We start from the raw sequence: 25,476 nt of genomic DNA, 5'->3' as shown, positions 1-25,476 counted from the left end.
GGGTTATATTAGCTGTGTGAACTTTGTTTATGCTGTTTAAGGCAAGCGCGAGCTCCGTGGGCGGGGAGCGTGAGCATTTAAAGGGGCCGCAGCCTAAATCGGCTCATATTTAATGATGCCCCAAAATAGGCAGTTAAAAAAATTAATTAAAAAAAATCTATGGGGTATTTTGAGCTGAAACTTCACAGACACATTCAGGGGACACCTTAGACTTATATTACATCTTTTAAAAAGACGTTCTACGGCACCTTTAACTTGAACGTCTGCCGTCAAAGTCTGCTCTGTTTATGTCCTGCTGCTGCTTTTGTCTCTTTTTATTAACTGCATTAGGAATGTCCTTTATGGATAAATACATTTTCCAAGAAAGAAATCATTTGAAATTGAAGGCTGAACATCTTTAATTATGTGACTCTTTTAGTGAAAACATTTTAACAAACAATATCAGATTTTCAGTGATGTTTTTTAGTTTGTAGTTTATTAAATAATAAATCTCAGCCTCCAGAATAATGAGAACAAATTTTAGATTTTTTCATTAGTATATACAAGAATGCTAAACTAAGAACAATGATGAAATGATATATTACAGTATATACTACACAACCTTAAACAAAAGACAATAATTGGATCATTACCTGTCATTTGTTAGCACAAAAAAAATCCCAATTCAAATCAAACAATAAAAAATCAATTAGCCTATCTGCAATGTATGTAACAATGAAATGTTTACTGTAAGATACACAGATGAACTAAAACATGTCTCACCTCCTGTGAGTATAATAGAGATGCAGAATTACAGATAAGGTATCAGTCAGGGTGGCCCACCAGTTGAGCCCATGAACACAGTGTTGATGGGGGGCAGGGACGACACAATTTCTCTGATCTCTGTGGACCCCTGGAGAGGCAGGAGTGCATTCTGGGAGTGATAAGGAGAAGGAGTTCCATACATGCAGGGTGTTGTGACAGAGCAGGAATGAGCGATGCTGGATCCTGAAATAAAACAGAAATTGTATAAGACTGATATAATAGCAGTCTGTCTGTCTATCCATCTATCTATCTATCACAACTGTTTTCAACAATGTTTCTTGAGCAGCAAATCAGCATATAAGAATGATTTCTGAAGGATCATGTGACACTGAAGACTGGAGTAATGATGCTGAAAATTCAGCTCTGCATCACAAAAATGATATTTTAAAGGGGTGGTTGATTATGATTTCACTTTTTTAACTTTAGTTAGTGTGTAATGTAGTGCATAAACAACATCTGCAAAGTTACGACACTCATTCTTTTAAAGAATTCACTGTTTAAGCTTCTTCCTGGGTTAGTGACATCACTAACTATAAAATTTACATGAACCTGGCTCCGAGAACACGCAACAAAGTGGTGAGGCCATGTTGGGCTGCTTTAGAGAAGAGGAAGAGCTGTTACCATGCTGTCATTTTACGTTGGACTGCTTCACAAACAAGGGTCAATTCATTGCTGGATTTGCACAAAAGATTAACATGACGACACATGCTAGTCAATGAAATGATCAACTCCACAGCAACTACATAAATTTATCCACTAACCATTCAGAAATCTCCAGTTGCATTCTAAAAGTTGTAACTTCTTCCTGAGTCTCTCCATCAGTGTCGACTCCGGTTTGAACAATGTAAGGCTGAACACCGTTACTGACAATCCTCATTTTGGCTGCGTGAGATTCTCCAGTTTTGTTGTTGTTGAGCAACTGAAGCGTGAGCTGTTAAAGCTCCGCCCTCTTTTGGAAAGGGGGCCGGCAGCCGCAGCTCATTTGCATTTAAAGAGACACACAAAAACGGCGTGTTTTTGCTCACACCCAAATAGGGGCAAATTTGACAAGCTATAATAAATGATCTGTGGGGTATTTTAAGACTAAACATCACAGACACATTCTGGGGACACCAGAGACTTATATTACATCTTGTAAAAGGGGCATTATAGGTCCCCTTTAAAATATATTAAAACAGAAAACAGTTATTTTAAATTGTAATAATATTTTGCAATATTACTGTATTTTTGATCTAATAAATGCACCCTTGGTGAGCATAAGAGACTTCTTTCAAAAACATTTAAAAATCTTACTGACCCAAAACTTTGGGACGATAGTGTGAAATAAAAAATGCTTAACTTCTGAAAAATACCCTTGTTCTGAGAACCCAGTTGGCTTTTGTTTAAAATTTCCCTTCATTAGATTGTGTGGTTTTAAAGTCCAGCAGCTATTATAAGTGCTGAGATATAGCACCTTTGTGACAACTAGCCCCGGTCTCCCCTAGAAGGATTTTTGTCTTTACCTGCTGTGTGTGAGCCCATTGCTGACAGTTCAGTGTAGTAGGGTCTTGTCTTCCTGCTCGTGTCGTCCAGGATGTTCAGAGGGTCGTGCACTTCGGCGTAGGCCGAAACGGAGCGAATGCTGCTCACGCTGCTGATAACGGACACATGCTGATCGATAAACGTGCCCATCCTCTGAGCGTCCACATATCCACTGCTGCTGTAATATCCTGGTCAGGAGGGAGAGGAACAATAACGTTTCAATAGGAGCATCTGCAAACTAACTCATATTTAGCTTTCTGAGCAGCATAGTACAAAATTAAAAGTACATGGTAAATCTTGTCCTCTGAGGATCTGTGTTACAGATAAATCTGGGGGTAAAGAATATAGGGTAAAACACTTTTTATTCCGTTATTATTTTATAATTATTATTCTTGGTTATTCTTGGTTATTTTTATATATATATATATATATATATATATATATATATATATATATATATATATATATATATATATATATATATATATATATATATATATATATGGATAGTAAAGAGAGGACAGGACATCATTGGGTACAGTATATTCTTTCCTTTTTATTTATTTTTTATTATTTTATTAATAAAAGTCAAAAGAGACAACTTTGTACTTAGGTCACCACTAGACATGTTGATATACATAAGCTAATCTTAACTTATATTTAAAAACAGTTTTTATCTAACTACTACAGTTCAAAAGTTTGGGGTTGGTAAGATTTATTTTAAGTTTTTGAACGAAGTTTCTTCTGCTCACCAAGGCTGCATTTATTTGATGAAAAATACAGTAATGTTGTGAAATATTATTTAAATTTAAAATAAAGGTTTTCTATGGAAGCTTGTGTCCGCCACGAAATGTAAACAATTAAAATTTAAAAGATAACTTTTTATCTCACAGTTCTGGCTTTTTTCTTGCAATTTTGAGTTTATATAACACAATTGTGAGAAAAAAAGTCAGAATTGTGAGATAAAGTCACAATTTCCTTTTTTATTTTTTTATTTTTTGATGATTAGAAAGCTCAAAAGAACAGCATTTATTTGAAATATAAATCTTTTGTAAATATATAAATGTCTTTACTGTCACATCTGATCAATTTAATACATCCCAGCTGAATAAAAGTATTAATTTCTTTAAAAAAAAAAATGTAACTGACCCCAAATTTTTTAAGTATTGAGTACATTTATATACATTCATGTAAGTGCACTCTTAAGTGACCAATAATAATTTCAGCTTCTCTTACCATTGTGTCCAGTGCTGCAAACTGGACCTGAACATCCATCCCCACTGGCAGCATTTCCTCCAAAGCTGTACCCTGTGGAGTCCAGCAGCTGTACGCCCTCAGTGTCCATCACAGGGTCACCTGTGGCTGCGTATCCAGTCGATGCAACCCTCGAGCTGTAGGGAGACACGGTACAGCTGCTGCTGAAGCAGTCTTTAGTCAGTTGGTGTCCAGAAAATGGTGCGTAGCGTCCGCTTTCGGCATGAGCCTGATAGGCCGATGTGGGAGTGTGCGTCTGAGCTCTGAACACAGGCTGGTAGTAAGAGGAGTTGGGGTAGGAGCCAGAGCTTGCACTGTGCAGACTTTGGTACATGGTGTCGGGGAAAGTCTGGCAGGACACTTGCGATTGGATGGGGCAGCTGCTCTGCGGCCTCACAGCCATCGGGCCCTGGTTGATCACGCTGCTGCGGTTGATCATGGCTGGAGAGATCGGAGGGGTCATCAGGGGGGCGCTGTTCTGCGAGTAATCCATTTGACCTGGAAAAATATTAGTAATATTAATATAAATTATTATATTAAAATGATTTATTAAATTATTAATAATAATTTTCATTTTATAATTTTATTAATATTAAATATCAATTACACTTCCAGTCAAATGTTTGGAATAATTCAGAATTTTTTATGGTTTTTGAGACATGTCTCCTATGCTCATCAAGAATGCATTTATTTGATCAAAAATACAATGAAATTGTGCAATATTATAATTTAAAATAACAGTTTTCTATATATTTAACAATTTTAATACGGTTTAAAATGTAATGTATTCCTGTGATGGCAAAGCTGAATTTTCAGCATCATTACTCCAGTCTTCAGTGTCACATGATCCTTCAGAAATCATTCTAATATGCTGATTTGCTGCTCAAGAAGAATTTCTTATTATTATCAATGTTGAAAACAAGAAAGAAATACTTTTATTTAGCAAGGGTCCATTAAATTGATCAAAAGTGATTTTTTACAGCAAAAAAACAGTTCAGCATTGATAATAAAAACTATTATTAATAATTTAGCACCAATAATAATTAAGCACCCAATTTTAAGTTCACATCACAATAATTGAGCCCATTAAAAGGTTTTGAAGTACCTTTTGCATGGTAAAGCAATGTCCAATTTCAAAACGGTTTTCACAGGATGATTTTGAGCTTACAATAAGCATGCCAAGTGTCCTGCTACCGACACACTGACAGTTAAATGGTTAGTTCACCCAAAAATGAAGTTAAATTATGTCTTTACTACCTGTCTATGGAGGGACAGAAGGCTCTCAAATTTCATTAAAGATATATCTTAATTTGTGTTGAAGATGAACAAAGGTGATTAAAAGTAATTAATGACAGAATTTTCATTTTTGGGTGAACTAACCCTTTTACAGGTAATTCCCTTTGACACCCTTGTCTTTGATTTTAAATACATTTGCAATGTTTCATCTTAAAGCTGATGAACGAATAGGAAGAATACTTCTGGAATAAAGGCACCTGAAAAGTGTGCATTGACTATAACACATAATTTTAACTATGTCAAAAACATATTTAAAAAGACTCTATTAACAATGAACATGTCTGTAATTCATGTGAGCTGCTGTTTTAAGTACCAGTTATAGTAAAGTTGTCCAGATCGGTACTATGGTACACAATAGTACTGGCCCCGAGCCCCTGCTGTGCAGCTGCGAGCGACAGGAAATCATGTTCAGGAGGGTTCTCGTCCTTGACAGTCGAATCACTGGACGCAACACCGGATTTATTCCGATTGGCCAAGAAGCAGGAACTTGGGGAGGCGGTGAATGTAGCCTTACTAGCATCTGTCAAAATGGAAACATCACAGAAAATTGGGTTAAATACTTTTGCATATACACCACCATTCAAAGGTTTGAGGTCAGTAAGTATTTTTAAGAAATGAATAGTTTTATTCAGCAAGGATACATTAAATTGAACAAAAGTGACAGTCAAGACATTTAACAAAGATTTATAACATTTCAAATAAATGCTGCTCTTATCATGAAGAATCCTGAAAAAACAGATAAGAAATGTAATAATGTCTAATAAGAAATGTTTCTTGAGCAGCAAATCAGCATACTAGAATGATTTCTGATGGATCATGTGACTCTGAAGACTGGAGTAATGATGCTGAAAATTCAGATTTGACATCACAGGAATAAATTACATTTTAAAATATATTCAACTGGAAAAGTTATTTTGAATTATAATAATAATAATATTAACTGTTTTATTGTATTTTTGAAGCAGCCTTTGGGAGCCTTTTTTCAAAAATATAAAAAAATCTTACTGACCCCAAACTTGTGAAAGAAAGCGTACAGTAAAATAACAAACTAATAATATAAATAAAACAAAATTATTAGAGTACCTGCACTCCTCATATATTTCTCCAGTAGATTCTGAAGGTCCTGCTCTTTGTCGTTGTTGAACTGTGTTTCGATTGCTAGCAAGATGTACTCATCCAAAAGCATCCGAATAAGGTGGAACGAGCCTTTAAGTAACATGAAACCTGCTTAAATATTTTCAGTAAATGTTGCAAAAATCACTTCCTAAACAGTAATAATCTGATATAATTGGGATCTGCTTCACTCATCCTGCTCATAAATTGGCTTTGTTCATAAAAACGTGCAGTATGCAACAAAGCCCACTATGCAGAGTACTGTATCCCACAATGCAGTGCTCTCAACTTCACTTTCCCACGGGTTTCACTGAGCTAGTGCTGAGGTCAGATGGGTGGCCTTCCAGGTGATACTGTTTGGCTTTGTGAACACCTGTAGGGTCATCCAATGTTAGGAGGACTGAGAAAGGTCACGCTCTAATCAGGGCGAACACACGCGGCACAAGATAAAGGATTGTTTGTACAGGCTTTTATGGCTCATTCTCCACAGTGGATCCCAGCTAAAAATGAATTGTATAAATCTGACTATACTATTATGCTCCATTTATACTTATAGAATTTAAAGTCACCATGGAATCAAAATTGACAATTCTGTTTTTTTTAATGGAATTATTGCAATGTTTATTATAAATTATTTATTTTTCAATTCATGTGCCCTTGTAATCTTCAATCAAAATATCTTGCAGCAACATCTCTTCTCTGATGACATGTTTACTGGTGCCAGGGCAGGACAACCTGTCACTTACATGAGATCCACCAATAGGAAACCACAACGATTCAACCATCCAATCAATTCCCAATGGACAAAATCAAGCCAAGACTAGCGCAACTTCTATTTCATGCTGACTTTAAAATAATCTGGAGTGTTTTAAAGAAACCGAATCAATGACTACAGTTTGTATGAATGAATGCTAAAGGTTTACCAAAGCTGGTAGCATTGTTTAGGGTGAGATTGTGCATCACTCGTGCTCCAAAAAAACTCCACTTCAGAAGAAAATCTTGAGCTCGCTTCTTCACCGACCGACCGTTTTGCTTGCTGGGCTAAAATACAGATAATATGCATATTCAGTATTAACATTCATGGCTAGCCTGGCTGCTGTGGGTTTGCAGTGCAACAAACCTTAATGACTTTCTGCTCAACCACCGAGTCCAGCCATTCAATGAAAGACTCTACTGTGGCATTTTTCCTCAGGAGATCTTTCAGCTCTTGAAACACTGAAATGGAGTCATCTAGCAGACAAGATCAAGAAATCATGAATATATTTCGAGGCTTAGCATATGACATTTCAGAAAAACTACCAATCCACAAGTAACTCACATTCAGAGTAGAAGTCTGAATCTTGGTCATTTGCATTTGAAAGGAGTGCTTGAGAACCAATACTATTCAGATCCACCTTATCAATATCATTCACCATAGATGTCACAACATTCTGGTCAAAAAGTGCAGGTCTTGCAATCTGAAAAGACATAAATCCATTATAGTTGCATCAATATTTACAAAATAAACAAAAGCAAGAATTACTGATGTGTCTGTAAAACTTCTACCTGTGCAAGATGTAAAAAGGAGGTCTGTCTCTTTAAGGAGGACACGAACTGTCGAGCTATCGGCAGTTTCTTGTCTGAGAGGATTTCTGGGAGATTCTCCAAGGAAGACACCATCCAGTGTTCCCAGTGCTTGGCAAAATTTCGAATATCTGCCAAAAGACTGGAGATATTTTCCTAAACTCACTCAAAAACACTTAACAATATGAAATTCAACATCTTTTTGAATTCACTGCATAAAAAAATCAAATGTTGTGTATATAATGCAGCAGTCTAAAAGACAAACCTCTCTGGCATGTCCTGCATAGTAGCAGGGATGAGAACATCGGTCAGAACCTGTGAAAGACAATTCAGCTGGTGATAAGTCAAACATGATGTGACAATTATGAACTACTGTATAAAAAAAGTAATGGAAAATTGTTAGTTTTGATGGAATTGACACCATAACTGTTAGTGTTATTTGTGTAAAAAAATTATATAAATCATTTTCACACAATAAATACTGAAATGGTTTATGATTATTTCACTCTTTTGTATATTATTTTTATATATTATCTATATCTCAATTTTAAAGAACACTTTATGCCAAAAAGGTTCTATGAGAAATATCTTGATTTAATGATTGCAATACTTTCATGTTCAATGGGTTATTTCATTTTTTTCTATTGATAAAGTATGTTTATGAGCTGCTTAATTCATAAAACTTAATTAAGATTAAAAATGAATTAAAACAAAAATAATTATTTAATAAATTAATTCAAACTAAATCCATAAAATGATCCCATGATGGGAACCCTTAAAAGGTTCTATTTTATATATATATATATATATATATATATATATATATATATATATATATATATATATATATATATATATATATATAGTGCCTGACGGAACACTTTAAGGTTCTATAAAGTCTAACTTTAAAAATGTAACAAAATTTCTGTGATTGATTTTCATCTTTTAAGATTCAAAGTCTTGGTCTGGGACAATGGTTCAACAATAAAATCTAAACATAAATGGCAATTGAAAAGAAGCAAAAATAAGTAGAAAGAAATAGTAGAAAGTGTCCAGGATAGGTTTAATGTGACTAAGAAAATGATAACAATTGAAATCCCTGGGACATACCCTAATGTTCAAAAGTTTGAGGTCAGTAAGACTTTTTTTAAAGAAATGAATACTTTTCTCAGCAAGGATGCATTAAATTAATCAAAAGTGACAGTAAAGACATTTATAATGTTACAAAAGATTTCTATTTTGAATAAATACTGTTCTTTTGAGCATTATATTCATTAAAGGATCCTGGAAAAAATGTATCATATATTTCATAAAGATATTAAGCAGCACAACCGTTCCCACACCTATGAACAAAGTGTCCATAGTTGAAAAAAAACACCCAGATATGGTTCATAAACACTCACTTTGTAGAGTATAGAGTCACACACACAGAAGATGTCCACAATAACTGGATTCTCTAGCAGTGGAAGGAGATGTTCAGGCATTCCTTGCCAGAAGTGAAGCAGAAAGTTCTGGATCTAGAACAAATGGGATTGATTACTGTGCATTTTTCTAGAATCTAGATGTGATGAAAACTGATTTTTAAGAGCTTAAAATAACACCTCCTCAAAGTTGACATTAATGGCGTTGTCCAGAATGCATTGACAGTGTGTTTTGTACATCATAATCAATGTGTCGACCTAGCAAATGAAAAGAATAGCAGAATCTGAGGTAAGTAAATTAGAAGCAGGACATATAAACAGCATTTTGGAATGGGTCTCCATAGAAATGAGCAGACCTTATCTTTTGAAACAGACTCCTGGAGTACTAAATGCTGTGCACTTGGAAATTCAGGTAAAAGAGTTCCTGTTTTAGAACTAAGAGAGTATTTCCTGGTGAATCCTCCCTGTAAGTAATAAGAAGGAGACATATAAGTAAATATTATTTTGCTATGTTGTTCATAGAACAACATGACAACATTTTTATAAACATTTATATATAATGTATGCGAAGTCTCCTATTTTGCAAGCATACATTCCACCACAAAAGAGATATGAGTCAAAAGTTTAGGTTTTTTTGAAAGAAATTAATACTTTTGCATTAAATTGATCAGTAAAGACATTCGAAAATTTATTAAATGTACTGTTTTCCACATTGATAATAATAAAAATGTTTCTTGAGCAGTAAATCAGCATATTAGAATGATTGCTGAAGGATCATGTGACACTGAAGACTGGAGTAATGATGATGAAAATTTTGCTTTGTCATCACAGGTATAAATGACATTTTTAATTATATTAAAATAGAAAACAGTTATTTTAAATTATAATAATATTTATCAATAGTTCTGTTTTTACTGTACTGATCAAGTAAATGCAGTCTTGGTGAGAACATAAATCTTACCGACCACAAACTTTTCAATGGTACTATATATATATATATTTTTTTTTTTACATTTTTTTTTTAGGGGTGTAACAATATATCATGTCACAATATATCACAATATAAAAATGCAACAATATCGTATCGTGGATAGTAACAATATGTGTTGTGCTTAGTTCACTCAAAGTGAAAATTACTGTGTGAGAAGAAAATACAAGTTTACAGATTTTTAGTGTCAGTACTACATTAAACTACTATATATAATGTTGAATATAATGTATAATAATGCAATGGGGGAATATCTGTGGGTCCTGATAATGCCAAATGTCTTGTGTTACCAGTAAAAAGTGGCCTACATTATTTTAAATAAATCTAGTCAGTGAGAGAGTGCAAACATATCTAAAATAAATCTGTTTCAGTATTAGAATCATGAATATTTTTATTCTGGTGTCACCATTGTCCTGTGCATTGGGTTACCGGCACCAGGTCCAAGCCTATTCATTTCTACCCCAATGAAATACCAAATTTAGCATTTTAATCAACAGTACACTTTTTGTTATCCTTTTATTACCATATGTCTTGTATCGCAATAATATCGTATCGTGAGTTCAGTATCGTGATATGTATATATGTATATATATATATATATATATATATATATATATATATATATATATATATATATATATATATATATATAATATCAATTTGCAGAGAATGTTGTGACACTATAAATGAAGTATTGCACTCGTTCTTCATCCACAAAAACATAATTTATTCCTGTAGTAAAACTGCCTACCTCATTTTTGAGCTTGCTTCCAGAGAATCTGTGCAAAACAAATAAGAGCCAATATTGATATGATAAAACATTTAAAATTGAAAATGAAACATGAAAATACTTTCAATAATGTGTCTCAGCATGGGCATTGAAAAATCACTCGCCTTTCATGTGATTATTCAAAACATTCAAGGACTTATGATTGGACGCTGAATTGAAGGGATGAAGGTCAAAACTAACCGTGTCAAACCTTTTCCTGAGTACACAGAGTGATAATACGCACTGCTCTCCTTGATTCCAATACCATAATAATGGTACCTGAAAGACATTCAGAAGCCAAACACTGTCAAGCACTAAGAGCTTTAGATTTAGGCATTTATATTTTAATAATTAAATAGTAGTAAATAAAGTTTTCAGTCAGTAACCGGGCCATTTGGCTCTTTCTTACTTCGAATGGCCTCTGGTTCCAAGCCTTCGTGTTGTAAGCAGAGGAAATTTCTGCCTTATGGTCTGAAATGATAACATTAGAGCTCTAACACATCGTAAGATCGATCTCCATGTACCGTAAATACAAGATCGACAGCTATTTATGCCCGATAATGTACATATTTGGCAAGCACAGCCTTTTACCAGGTATTTATCCTAAAGTACAGTGGAATAGGTATCTATCAATTTTAGTCGGATATTATAATACTTCTAACTGAGAATGCTTCTAAGTGTCTGGCATAGAATTGAAGATATAAAAACTCTTCTTACCTTCCCAAAAGTGGCAGCACAAGCTGGATCTAATTTCTCCTTCCGACAAAAGTCTAAATAATGAGCGTAGAGGATGCACCGTGGCAGGCAAACACCTTCGCACACAATGTAATTTTCCTCAAGCCTAATAGAAAAGACAACACCCAAGCTTATAATAATATCATTCTTTGTTTCCACTTTTTGAAGATCATTTATAATGGCAAGCTTCAATAAAAGAAGAAATGATCAGAGAGTACCATTGTAAAGTAAGCTGAGTCTGTTTCTTCTTGTCCTTGATGATCTGACTGATGCTTTTCTTTGGCACAGTTTGTTTCACAGAGAACGTCTTAGAATAATCCAGGTGGCCCAGGTCCTCTTCAGAGGAAATGCTTCCATTACTTTCATCGGCTTCTGCCAAATGAATAACATACATAGCTTTCAAACGGTGACGTGTGCCAAAACTATTCATAACGTATAATTGCTAAACAAACTGGCGACAGATTGAGAATTTCTAATAGCGCATTGAAAGATGTTTGAAAGCAGTAGTTTAATCAAAGCGAGTTTGAAAACAATTTACAACAAAGATGATTTCCCTACCTGATTTAATTCCAGAATCCTCCTCCTCATCAAGCCTGGCTTTGAAAAACATGTTTTTTCCGAGATTGTCTTGGTCAACAAGAATTGTCCCGTGGAGGTCATCTGCGTTTTTGCAAGCTCTCTTTGTCTGCGACGCTTGTAGTTGATGAAACGTGTCATTCTTCAATGGACTCCCTATATTTCTTTTCATTGGCATGTTCAAGGAGAAATTAAAAAAGAAAAACTGGAATGCAAAATTAAAACCACCAAGTGAAATAATAAAAAACAGTGCCCCTCAAAAACTAAATTGTTAAAACATTCCAAAATCGACACGGCCCATTCTCACGTTTGGCAGTGTGATGCATATATCCATTCCTGAAATGATACACATCTCCAAAGCGTCCCAAAAAAACATTTAAACAATTTGTCAACTATGTGTGTTGCTTTTCCTCTTTCCTCACTAGAAACAAATGCTCACAAAATAAACCTGTAGCATGATGGAAACTCTAAAAATAGCAGCTGAAATATAAGATTAATCCTGTAAAAAAGTTCATTAATCCAAGAATGGGTAAGATAACACCTTCCAGTCTTAATTAAAGCTCTGCTCTCTCTGAAATGGTGCGTCACAGAGGTGAGTGCCTTTGGGTCATTTATCTTATTTACAGAAGACTGGCAATGGATTCTGGGATTTAATGATTAACCAAGAGGGATATCATCTCCTTGAAATCTGAAAATCTTGAAGCTCGGCTATAGACCCAATCAGAGCCAGCCAGCCTCCTGTTACTTTCGCCTTTCGTTTACATCCATTCACGCAATATATATTTGGAGCTTTTTTGCTGGTTTTATCTGCAACATTGAAGAGAAGATTCTAAGATTCTGGCCTTGTATAACAGGCAGAGTTTAAAACGCCACAACTGAAGCGTGCAAATAAGATTAAAATGGTAAAATGGACAAATAAACGCAAAGACTAGACAAAAAAATTATTTTATTAATCTACACGTTTTAGGTGTTGAGTTGTTGTGGGACAGTTTGACTGTATTGTCTGTGCAACCTTCAATTAAACAGTTTATCATTGGATTTTAAAGTAAAACATTAAGAAAATAACAATGAAACAATACATAAATCAGACACAAACATAAAATTGGCATACAAAATAGCAAAACTCTACAGCTTATTTTATTTTAGAATTTTAGTATCACTGAGATTCTATTCTATTTTAATATCTCTATATACAGTCAAACCAAAATTTATTCAGACACCTTGAACATTTCACACATTATTGCAATTTATTCACTAAATGGTAATAAAATATGACAAGAACTTATACTGTGTCAGAAAAATTTTTTGTCAGATAATACTTGAACAAAACATGGTCAGGTCAAAGTGTCTGAATAATTTTTGGTCCCAAATTTTTATTAGTTTTACTGGTAGTCCATTATATGAAGAATTTTTGGGTATAATATGTCACAGTTTATTTTGCTGCTTACATAAATGAACTGTAGTGTCCTGCACCCACTAGTAAAAATATTTAAAATATAAAAAAAAAATTAAATATATATATATATATATATATATATATATATATATATATATCTAGAGTCTGAATAATTTTTGGTTTGACTGTATTTCTAAATATTTTCTCTTTTTATTTTCAGTTTTAGTAATTTTTAAGTTAAAATGAAAAAGAGAAATGTTGCCTTGGCAACTAGCTGAAACAAAATACGTAATTATATATTTTAAGGATGTTTTTTTTTTTTTAATGGTTTTAGGTTTAGTTTTAGATAATAACCCTGATGTTGGTGTGCTTTTATTACGTTCACTTGTTCACAGAAGAGTAGTAAAAATATGATGCAACTTTAAAAAACGCTAGAGAAAACAAACTTTTGTTTAATTGGACATATAATTCAAAGCCTAATATTTATGGAGATACAAACAACCTACCTGTGACAACTAGCCCCGGTGTGCCCTAAATTTCATTTGTGAAATGTGAAGGTAGGCGCTTCCTTATTAGCACACGAGCTCAGCGTTCATTTTACAGCACGTGCTCCCAAGGCCGCTTAATCTGCAGAAAACATGAAGCGCGCGAAGGTAAGATAATTTTCAGACGCGAAGGTAAAAACAACTCTATTTTTAAATGCTACAGATAAATTTACTACATTATACTATAGATAATACTTAATGGATTCGGTATTCATAAAAAACGACGTAGAAAACTGCTTTTCGACACAAATAAGTCGAAAAACTGTCATGTCGACAGATTGGACTGGTCAGCAGTTGTGTCATTCAGAAAATAATGTTAAAATTATTCATAAATGATGAAATGCGCATAATATTTATGGATGGAGTTTTGAATCATAGACGTAGGCATGAATTTCGCTTGCATGATCGTGCAACTCTAATAGCCTGTAATCAATCTAATATGGTATTATTGCAGGTATTTCGGCCTATATATTAACGTTATGATTTATATTAACGCTATTTTATTAGTATGTTGACCTCCATCATCCCAAGCTGTGGCTAACGTGCTCAGTGCAGGAACATTTACCAGGACTTCAGGGATAGGTTGGATCCATCGCCTTGGAGTCAAATGGAGAGGTAAGTCTTATGACTACTAACCGATGAATGCACTTGAATAATCTTGAATATTTATGCAGCGTAAAATATGTCTATGTATATATGAGATCAATGGCTTGATCTAAAAAATGCCCAACACAATTGTTAAAATGCATATAAAGGGACGTGACCCTAACAAGCCCACATACAATTTATGACCACTTGTTCCTTTATTTTGAAATATGGAAAGGCTGACAGCATTATTAATTATTTGTATACACATAGAGTAATTGGTAGTCTTGTCAATTTGTATTTTTTAGTCACTTAAAGGGTTAGTTCACCTAAGAATAAAAAATTCTGTCATCATTTACCCACCCTCATGTCATTCCAAACTTGTAAGACTTTTGTTCATCTTCGGAACACAAATGAAGATATTTTTAATTAAATCTGAGCTATTTCTGTTTCTCCATTGACAGCTACGCAACTACCAATTTGACGCTTCAAAAAGTTTGTAAAGAGATTGTAAAACTAAACCATATGAATTGAGCGGTTAGGTTAATCCAAATATTCTGAAGAGACACAATCGCTTTTTACGCTGAACAGATTTAATTTATGCTTTTTTAAACTAAATCAATATCTTTTTTAAAAAGAATATTATAAAATATTTAAGTACTTTTTGGGATCTTTGTCTATAAGAGTCAAAAAAACATGCACAGACAAATCCAAATTAAACCCTGCTGCTCGTGACGACACATTGATGTCCTAAGACACGAAACGATCAGTTTGTGTGAGAAACCGAACAGTATTTATATCATTTTTTACCTCTAAAACACCACTATGTCCAATTGCCCTGCACATCCAGTGTGTGAGATCTGAACGCGCTCTGACAACGGAAGTGATGTCTCGCACTCATTGAAGCAAAGCACGAGAGATCACTTCCGTCATCAGAACGCGTTTTTTGATCTCACTAACAGGATGTGCAGGGCAGTTGGACATAGTGGTGTTTTAGAGATAAAAAATGATATAAATACTGTTTGGTTTCTTGCGCAAACCGATCGTTTCGTATCTTAGGACATCAATGTGTCGTCATGAGCCACAGGGTTTAATTTGGATTTGTCTGTGCATGTTTTTTTTTACTCTTATAGACGAAGTTCCCACTGACATGCATTATACGACTGACAGACTGCAACGGTTGGAGTTAAAAATCATCATTTGTGTTCGACTGAAGAAACCTACATCTTGGATGCCCTGGGGGTAAGCAGATAAACATCAAATTGTCATTTTTGGGTGAACGATCCCTTTAAATGAACAACAAAACTCAGAATTTTGTTCACGTACCCCCTCTGTCACCTAACTGGGGATATGTGTACTCCAGTTTGGGAACCACTAGACTATGGCGGGCCACCACAGTCCAAGTAATTAATGCGAAACACTGTATATATAAAAACAATATATTTTAAGTTAAGTTTATTTAAAAATATACATTTACATTTTACAAATATTTAAGTGTTTTGAGAGCATAGGGAGACGACTCGTGTTTTTCTTCCATAATATTTTTTTCATTAATATTTTGTATTTTGAGGGTAATTCATGGTACTAAACAATATATATCAATACATTATGACCCATTTATTGCATAAAAACTATTTATTTACATATTTTTTTACAAGAGGAAAAACTGTATTTTTAAGCATTAATGTACTATTTCACTTGAAGCAAATCTAAACTTGTAGACATTTGTGAGTGTATGTGTGAGGGGGGTGAATTGTTTTAATGATGTGGAAATGTGTGTATTCATAACTTTGTAACTGATATTTTGTACAACTGTGAATTTAGTAACTGTTCATTTAATTATATGTTTTATCTACCTGCCCAGGGACTACGGAAAGTCCCAGAAAATAGCAATTTGCTAAAACCTGGTGCAATGCATCTTTACTTGTTATATACAGGGTTAATGTTTTATTGTGCATTGTCCCTGTTCAAATAAAAGAAATAATAATAATAATAATAATTTAAAATCCAACAAATGGGGGCAGTCAGGCAGATTGGGACCTTCCGGTGGGAACAATTATAAATTTTATATGTAATATCAGGTTGTGACTACTAGGTGCCTATATATAAAAATAGGGCTGTGTATTTGCATATAATAACAGTTTTAAACATTTACTTTTATTTTGTTCTGCATTTGGGTATATATGTAGAGAAATATAAATACAAACGAAGTACACTATAACCAATTGTACACACAGTAATCTGGTAAGTTTGTGCACACTGGGAATCAAGTTTTTTTAGGTAACACAATTTTTACATACAGCACACAGTAAAAATGACATAAATATGACTGTGCAACTAAATATAGTGCATCATAGTTTGAAATTAAGGGTTCAAAGTTTGTTGATCGTGCATCTATAGTGACAGCTGAACTCTCCTGTCCGCATTCAATTTGCATAGCGACAGAGTACACACGTTGTCTACAAATGCTCACTTCAGAAGATCTCACAGCTGAATTTGACTGTTGAATGTTGACTATGATTGTGAAATGTTTATTAGATGTTCGAAGACATATTTGCTGAATGCTGATAGTAGATAAGAAATATTTGTAACCGTTATTTGTAACCGTTGTTTTTTTATTTATTTTTTTTATTTTAGGGCAAAAGAAGAGTCAAAGCTCCCTGCTCCATGTGTTTTGTGGCCTGTGGAGCTGAAGCTGACTCACATTGACTGCAGTCCTGAGGACACACTGATACATTTTCAGGGCCAATATATGACCATCTGTGAACTTGACTACAACATTCTTCAAGTTGAAGTACAAAATGCTCAGAAATCAAAGGTTTCTGTTCAAGTTGGAGATGTTTGCCTGGTAGAAGATGCCGTGTCTGGTCGCTGGTACAGAGGAAGAGTCCAAAACATACAGAACAATTTATTCCACATGTTTTTGCTAGACCTTGGAGATGTGTTGATTGTTGGGCCCAACCAGTTGTCCTCCATATCCGAAACACTCCTAATGCTCCCACCAAAGATTGTCTGCGGTTTCTTTGCCAATATAGTGCCAATCCAGAACCGATGGGACAGTTTGACAGAAAGTTATTTCTCTTCCTTGATAGGCAGCCAAATCAAAGGATACATCCATGCCCGCCTGCCGTACCATGTCCTTATTCTTGAAGTTCCAGACATTAATAGTGACTTGTTCAAAATGAGGCTTGGAAGACATGTGGACACTAGGACATTTCTGCTACTGGTTGAGATTCTTATTGAGGAACCAGTTCTACAAAACAATGAATCTGTCCCAGATCTCTTGATTGAAAAGCAAATAGGGCAAGAATGTTGTCTCAAATCCTCAAGCCTGGTGGGCTTTGAAGAAATTCTGTCTCTTAATGGCCCAAAGCTGAAAGTTGGTCAAAAAGTAAGAGTTGTTGTAGCCGCAGCCGTGAATCCTGGATTATTTTACTGTCGACTGTCATTCATGGACAAGGATCTGAAAGAAATGTCAGACAGATTAGCACTTGCATGTGAATCAGGCAGTGGTTATCCAAGTAATAAACCACTTGAAAATCTTGGCTTGCTTTGTGCAGTCAAAGGGAAAGATGAAAAATGGCACAGAGGTTTTGTGCAATGTCTCCCCCTCAACTCTCAGGTCCAAGTTGTGTTTGTCGACAGTGGCTATTGTGAATCAGTGAAAGTTGAAAACATCCTTCAGCTACCATCAGAATTCATCTCAACACCGATCATGGCATTCCCATGTTCGCTTTCATGCTTGGAAGAACAAGATGAGATCATTAAAAACCAACAACTAGTGGCTCTGAAGACCGGGTTGCTGGGGAAGGCTTTGGATGTTGCAGTCGATGACTTTTGCAAAGATCAGAACTTATACTTGGTCACACTGAGCACTGCTGAGAAACACTCAGTGGAGCAACCCGAAGTTAAACTACTTGGAAGTGAAGTTGTGGACAGCAAGTCCAACTTTCTCCACAATGTCCTTTCAAAGATGTATGCTATAAAGATGAAAGCGGTTCAGATGTCTGGTTCAGTTCCAAGTGAACCAATACCTGATGGTTCTTTTTTTGAGGGCTATGTGGTGCATGTCCAGAGTCCAAAACAATTCTGGATGAGGAGCAAAGAACAAAATCCTAATTTTGAAAACATGACGAAAGAAATGACAGATTACTTCAGCAAAATACAGTTGAAAGAGGAGGTTTTTGAAGACCCAGTGCCTGGTGCACTTTGCTGTGCAATGTACGAAAAAGACATGCATTACTACAGGGCCATTGTAGTAGATACTTTGGAAAATGGAGCTGAGGTGTTTTTCATTGACTTTGGAAACACTGAAAAGGTGCCAAGCATATTAATTAAGAAGCTCCCCCAGAAGTTTGCCATTCAACCAGAATTTGCACTGAAATGTGCTTTAGCGCATGTGGCTCCATTTGAGGACATCTGGACAACCACAGCATCCAACTTCTTCAGGCAAGTCACATCAGACAAAACCCTTGTGGTTCATGTCATTCACAGAAAAAATGCTAAATATGTTGTTGATCTTTTTGAGAGAGGTGCTGAAAATAGGAGTAGCACAAACATTGCAACCATCATGACAACAGCAAAAATGGCCCTGGATTGGAGATACAACCCGGCATTAGCATCTGTTGAACCGGAGAAGTCATGTAAAGATGAGGGAAATGCTCTGAACAAGAAAAAAAACAGAAAGGACCCTCATGTGGTGACCTTTTGCAAAGTCACGTCTTCTAGGCCCAATCCAAATCAGTTGAAACCAGAGTGTGAACAACAGAATGACCTTGAAAGACGTATTCCCAATGAGACATCAAAACTGAAGGTTGTTTCTGCTGAGACCATCAAATCGATGCATTTAAAACCTGGATCTGAAGTAAGTGTCATATGCTCACATATAAATTCTCCATCTGATTTTTGGTGCCAAAATGAGAGCACAAAAGTTGATCTGTACAAAATGATGGAAGAGATGCAGGCATTTTACCAAACGCACACAGTTGCGCTTGAGATGCCAGCAGTATGCTGTGCTGTAAAGTCTCCAGTGAATAACCGATGGCATAGAGCATGCATATTAGGAGAAAATAATGAGGAACTCTCCTTGATCCTGGTCGACTTTGGCATAATTATCCAGGAAAGGATGCAAAACATCCAAGCTCTTGTGCCACAGTTCTTTGAACTTCATGTACAAGCATTTAGATGTAGTTTGGACTTGATTGAACCTGTTGGAGGAAGGTCTTGGAGTTCAGAAGCATGTAATTTGTTCAGGGATTTTATGTCTGAGGATTCGCCCAGTATATGCAGAGTTCATTCCCAGCTTTATGAGCAAGGAAAAGGTCTCCTCAATGTGGTCACCATTCATACACCTCTTCAACAGGCTACCACCTACCTTGTAGAGAAAGGTGTTGCGATGGAAATGCAAACACCAAAGCAGCTAATTTCGTCAGTGTACCCTTGTTCCTTCATTTACTCATCTTTCAACATGAGCTCTGGAAGCGAAGAACTGGTGCATGTTACTAATGTTTGCAGTCCTTGGGAAATCTATCTTCAGCTCGACAGGAATACAGAGATCATTGAGACGCTGATGGAGAGAGTTGCTGAAGAAAGTCAGCTCTTGACTACGACGTCTGACGACTACAGCGGTAATGTTTGCCTGGCCAAATATTTCTGTGATGGCAAGTGGTACAGGGCTCTGACACAGCCTGTCCAATCCCATCAGCATGTGAGTGTGTTCTTTGTCGATTATGGTGATAAGCAAATTTCTGAGAAAACAAATGTTATGCCAATTCCCAAAACGGCGGTTGATTTATTGATGACACCAATGCAGGCTCTGAGATGCAGCCTTTGGAATATTCCAGAGGGGGAACATTTGCCAGAAGTCAACACGTGGCTTGAGACTGACATCCTCAACAGATCCTTCAAGGCCAAGTTTATGTCAAGGGACAACAACGGACATTTTGTTTGTGATCTTTATGATGGAAATGTGCACATCAATGAAAAAGTCAGAGAGCTCATGGCAACTTACAGTGTGGCAGAACGTAAGCTGACTGTCAGCAAGCCTTCTTTAGATTCGGATGCGGATATCTGCGTTTTAAACGGGAAAGTGAACTCCAAAGAAAGGGGACATGATAAAACCAAACCGGGCAGTAAGCAAACCTCAAAACCCATAAAATCTCCCAAAAAGCAACATAAAGCAGCAATAAAAGTGGAACAACAGGACACAACCTGTTCTCTTAAAGTTGTGCCGTCACATCAGAACTTGCCAAAACTTTGTGATCTTCCTGATGTCAAAATGAAACCAGGTTGTAGAGGCGTGGGCTTCATCTCTCATTGCAATTCTGTTAGAAGCTTTTTTATCCAGATGGAAGATGATGAAACAAACATCCTTCAAATGGGTGAAGAACTAAACGGCACTGTCTTCAAGGATAACATGAAAAATGTGGAAACCAAAGTAAAAGTAGGAGACCTTGTTGCCGCTGAGTATGAAGAAGACTTGGCTTTATACAGAGCTGTTGTCACCAACGTTTCAAACTGTGGACACTTAGCAGTTGAATTCATTGATTATGGCAATCCTGCTACTGTCGACAGGAAGAATGTTCACATGCTAACCAATTCTTTTTTGTCTCAGCCCAGATTGAGCACTCCGTGCACACTTGCAAACCCTTACTCTTTTGCAAACGATGACTCTTTTATCAAGGAAGCAGTTGGTAAGCCTTTAATGGTTGAATTCATTCGAAAGCTCGATAATGCATGGCAAGTGAGCATTAAGATTGAGGATGGCCACATGCAAGGGAACTCAAAGTATGATGGTGACCAGACCAAAGATGTGGTCTTGACTAGTCAAGACAAAATCCCCAAAGTGTCCCAGAGTGAAACCCAAACCAATTCTCATGTCCACAAGACAAAATCAGTTAAAACCTGCCAGCAAAAGGCTGAGTCATACACACAACAACGCAAATGTGAACTCAAAAAGAATCATGCAGATGTTAGAACCTTTCAGCAAAAGACAAAGTCAAACACTCAATGGAGATGTGGAGATGGAAAAAATCAGACAGTTGCAGCAAAGCCAGTAAAGAACTTCCCGACCTATTTCTTTTGGAATAGAAAGTACAAGAAGAAGCAAAATAACTTAAAGCCTAAGGCCGTGGTTCTTGCCAAACTACCATGTGACACAGTGACTAAAACTTCAAGAATGTTGCAGGAAAATGTTTCTACATTTAAAGCAAGTGATCATGAAACCTCCAAGTCACCTGCTAGCATTGTTCTGCAGGATGTGAAAGACATTAAGGCAGTGAAAAGTCCTGACGAGTTGCTTGTTGTTGATGACCTTCCTCCCTTCCCAGACACTTCTTCAAAGATCAGTTTGGACCGACCACAGACCCTATTCCAGGCCCCTGTTCAAATGAACTTTGAATATAAAGGGTTCGCAGCAGCAGTCACAACCCCATCTGAATTTTATGTCATTCTTGAGGACCTGCTTTTGGTTGTAGATATGGTCTCTGCCATTCTTGAGAACCTTCCAGAAGTGTTGATGCCATTACCAGAGGTTGATTTTGTTCCTGGTGCAAGCTGTTTGGTGAAATCGGCAGAGAAGAAAAAATGGTGCAGGGCCGAGATCGTGCAGTGCGATTCCACTTCTGTGCTCATAAACTTGGTTGACTATGGGCAGTATTCAGTGTTGTCTCGACAGGATGTCTGCCAGCTAAAAAAACTTCCAGAGGAGCTCGGCAGCTTACCTAAAGTCACCTATCATTGTTTACTGAGGGGAGTGAAACCCTCTGGCCAGGACTGGTCTGATGATGCCATTGTTTTCTTCCAGAACTGTATGTGTCGTGGGAACCTACAGATACGTTTCAGACAGCATGTTTCTGAGACACAATGGGAGGTTGACATTATCACAGGAAAGCGAAATCTCGCAAAAGAGTTAGTAGATGCTGATCATGCCATGTATATCGATAATATGCTTGGAATCAGGTTTCAGCAAGAGCAAGGAGCCAATAGAGAGTCTAAACAACAAGACGTCTCCAGCATTGTGAATGTTTTATCCATGATAACTGAGCAAACATGCAAAGTCAAACACATGCAAAGCCAGCAGGTCTTTTCAAATGAGTTCATGTTTGATCAAAAGTCATCACAAGATTCTGTTGTGGAGCAAGACACTTCATACCCTTTGAACAACGGTGGTGATCATCTTGGAACTGTGAGGAAGACGACGCTTAGTCCACCATCAGGTATCAAACAATGTGAGTGAGAATGTATTAATGAGAGAAAAAATGTATTAATTTAACTGTCTTTTCTGGTTTTATGGTCTACATTACACTACCAGTCAAATGTTCTATTATTCTTAATTAGGTTAAGGTTAAATACTTGAAGTAACTTTTGGTTGGTTACAGTGTTTTTAACAGTTTCTTCTGTTTGTGAAAAACAAATATATATAATTCTATATTATGTTACAGAATAGGATTATAGAACATAAGTCTATTTTTTTTACAGATTTATTTAGTTTATTATTTACAGTACGTCAAAAGTTTGGAAACATTAACATTTTTTAATGTTTTTAAAAGAAAAGAAGTCTCTTCACCAAGGCTGCATTTATTTAATCAAAAACACAGTAAAAACATTAACATTGTGAATATTTAAAAATGTAATTTATTCCTGTGATGTCAAAGCTGAATTTTCAGCATCATTACTCCAGTCTTCAGTGTCACATGATCCTTCAGAAATCCTTCTAATATGCTGATTTGCTGCTCAAGAAACATTTATTATTATTATTATAAATGTTGAAAACAGTTGTGCTGCTTCATATTTTTGTGGAAACGTTGATACCATTCCAACATTTGTGGTAAGATAAGAGAAATATAATACTTATATTCATCAAGGATGCGTTAAATTGGTCAAAAGTGACAGTGAAGAAATGTATAATGTTACAAAAGATTTCTATGTAATGTTTTAATAAATTTCATAAATGCATTTAAAATATGCAAATAAATGCTGTTCCTTGAACATTCTAATCCTGAAAAATCACCATTTCCACAAAAATGTTAAGCAGCACAACTGTTTTCAGAAATAAAATAATAATAGTAATTGTTTCTTTATCAGCAAATCAGCATATTAGAATGATTTCTGAAGGATCATGTGACACTGAAGACTGGAGTAATGATACTGGAAATTCAGCTTTGCATCACAGTAATAAATTACATTTTAACATTTATTTAAATAGAAAACAGTTATTTTAATTTGTAAAAATATTTCACAATATTACTGTTTTTACGGTATTTTAAGACACTTCTTTCAAAAACATTAAAAGAATTTAATGTTTTCAAACTTTTGTCAGGTACTGTAAGTTCTAATTTATTTTTTACTAATTGATTATTTCAAATAATTTTAGTAAATATAAATTTTTACTCCATATTGTCTTTAAAAGTTGTAATATATCTGTTTTATACAGGCCATTAGTCATCCTGCTTTCCGATGTATTGGCATAGACTATTATAAAAAATAAATAAATAAAAAAATAAACACAAACCCACAAAAAACACAGTAAACCTCTACTTATAATTTATGAACTCTTGTAAATTGAGGTGCAGTGCTGATGTTGTAAAATATTGCTAACTGAAAAATTTGGCTTGCATGATTTTCAGACCAATCCTCACCGAGGTTATTTTGTGCAGCAGTTTCTGAATCACAGCGCAGTGATGTTGACTAGGCAGTTTACATAGTCTAGTTGACTATACAAAAAAATCAATGAGGTTGCAGTTCTGCAGTGCTTGGTCATAAACAAAGCTTTGTAGGTGTCAGTGGCACTTTGATCTAAGCATAACTGTAAAGTTTGGTGATAGTGCCACCTACTGGTCATAGTTGGTATTATTCAGAAAATAATTTAAGGAAATTTCCTCTGAAATGAAATCTAAGACTTTAGATTTAAATCCAATACAAAATCAGTCAAGTGTGTCCACTGTCCAGAGTCTTAACTGGTAGTGTTTAATGAAGACCCTTAATTATCTTATGCTATTCATCAGTTTCACGCTTTCTTTATCAAAACCTTTAAGTGGCTAAAGTCAACATCATCTCTTCGCACAATAATAGAAGTTGTCTATGTAAATAATTCACATAGACACATCCTTTACATTATTCAAATGCATTAATAATATTCATCTATGGTTGATATATACAGGAATGATAGACTACTTTTGAACCAATTTCGAAATCAACATGCATAACTTTTGTATTTTTCAAGCAAATAACCTATGACTTAATTGTTTTTTTCTTTCTTTAATTTCTTAGGTGCATTGATGTGAGAAGGATCATGCTTCGTAAGTATTAAAAAATTAGATTAATTCTCTGTATGTTTAGTATGTAGATAAACTTAATTTTCCCATTGGTTTATTTCAGAACAGAGAAGCTGGCAGGTTACGCTCTGCAATGCATTCAAAGAATAATCCAGCTTTGGAATGGCTGGATTTTTGATTTGTTTTTTACGTTATTATGTTCTATAATTGTGTTTTGTAGAAATGGAGCATTTTGTTTTATGAGGTTGTATTGTTCAAACATTAGTTAGAGGAAGATCTTAAAAATCATACAATATTAACCATGCATCTATATATCACATAACTTTTGATTTAAGGAATCTAGTTTTAAAACTAAAGAGTAAATTTCCAGCTTTTTTGCAGGTCTTGTGTATCTATATGGATATGTGACTGATGAAATATACCATCAGTTTATTGATTGCTATGTTGGCTATGATGGCTTTAAGATCTGAACAGCAAAACTTTTATTAGTGATTTAAAGGATTGACATTTGACCTCAGTTTGATTTTGCTGTTTAACACATTGTGGTTGTTCTTTTTGTGAAGATGTTAATATTTCCAGTTCTGTTGGAAGTTGGAACACAATAAAAAGATAATGTCGAGATGTTGTGAAGTAGCT

At 35.3% G+C, this 25,476-nt stretch overlaps 2 protein-coding genes across 4 annotated transcripts; one reads left to right on the top strand and one right to left on the bottom strand.

The window, feature by feature from the left end:
- Window positions 1-393: 393 nt before the first annotated feature.
- rfx6 (regulatory factor X, 6) lies at window positions 394-14,073 on the bottom strand. 2 transcript variants are annotated; one of them, XM_048207551.1, is made up of 20 exons: window positions 13,943-14,073; window positions 12,023-12,204; window positions 11,683-11,836; window positions 11,447-11,570; window positions 11,139-11,200; window positions 10,931-11,008; window positions 10,712-10,739; window positions 9,329-9,436; window positions 9,153-9,230; window positions 8,955-9,068; window positions 7,817-7,866; window positions 7,534-7,693; window positions 7,307-7,445; window positions 7,109-7,218; window positions 6,912-7,029; window positions 5,959-6,081; window positions 5,189-5,395; window positions 3,562-4,077; window positions 2,307-2,513; window positions 394-987 (listed from the first exon to the last, which is right to left on the bottom strand). In XM_048207551.1, exons 2-20 carry the CDS (start codon window positions 12,072-12,074, stop codon window positions 809-811), a joined length of 2,607 nt encoding a protein of 868 aa, XP_048063508.1. In that variant the 5' UTR covers window positions 12,075-12,204; window positions 13,943-14,073; the 3' UTR covers window positions 394-808. The 2 variants fall into 2 exon arrangements, with proteins under 2 accessions (XP_048063508.1, XP_048063507.1); XM_048207550.1 differs by lacking the exon at window positions 13,943-14,073 and having other exon boundaries at window positions 12,023-12,753.
- On the top strand, window positions 13,952-25,459 carry tdrd15 (tudor domain containing 15). Of its 2 annotated transcripts, none has more exons than XM_048207549.1 (5): window positions 13,952-14,089; window positions 14,489-14,596; window positions 17,204-22,782; window positions 24,836-24,864; window positions 24,944-25,459. In XM_048207549.1, exons 2-4 carry the CDS (start codon window positions 14,589-14,591, stop codon window positions 24,847-24,849), a joined length of 5,601 nt encoding a protein of 1,866 aa, XP_048063506.1. In that variant the 5' UTR covers window positions 13,952-14,089; window positions 14,489-14,588; the 3' UTR covers window positions 24,850-24,864; window positions 24,944-25,459. The 2 variants fall into 2 exon arrangements, with proteins under 2 accessions (XP_048063506.1, XP_048063504.1); XM_048207547.1 differs by having other exon boundaries at window positions 17,204-22,794.
- Window positions 25,460-25,476: the final 17 nt, after the last annotated feature.

Source organism: Megalobrama amblycephala, linkage group LG11, assembly GCF_018812025.1.
Source record: "Megalobrama amblycephala isolate DHTTF-2021 linkage group LG11, ASM1881202v1, whole genome shotgun sequence".
In the NCBI taxonomy this organism is placed as follows: Eukaryota; Metazoa; Chordata; class Actinopteri; order Cypriniformes; family Xenocyprididae; genus Megalobrama; species Megalobrama amblycephala.
Note: the sequence above shows the minus strand (reverse complement) of the source record. Positions and strands in the feature narration are given on the sequence as shown.

Excerpts from the sequence above, each read along its gene's own strand:
- rfx6 (XM_048207550.1), bottom strand. The coding sequence starts at position 12,218 with ATGCCAATGAAAAGAAATATAGGGAGTCCATTGAAGAATGACACGTTT. Across the intron at positions 7,030-7,108 it reads TTGAGCAGAAAGTCATTAAG|CCCAGCAAGCAAAACGGTCG; the intron begins GTTTGTTGCACT and ends TCTGTATTTTAG. Across the intron at positions 2,514-3,561 it reads TTGCAGCACTGGACACAATG|GATATTACAGCAGCAGTGGA; the intron begins GTAAGAGAAGCT and ends CCTCCTGACCAG.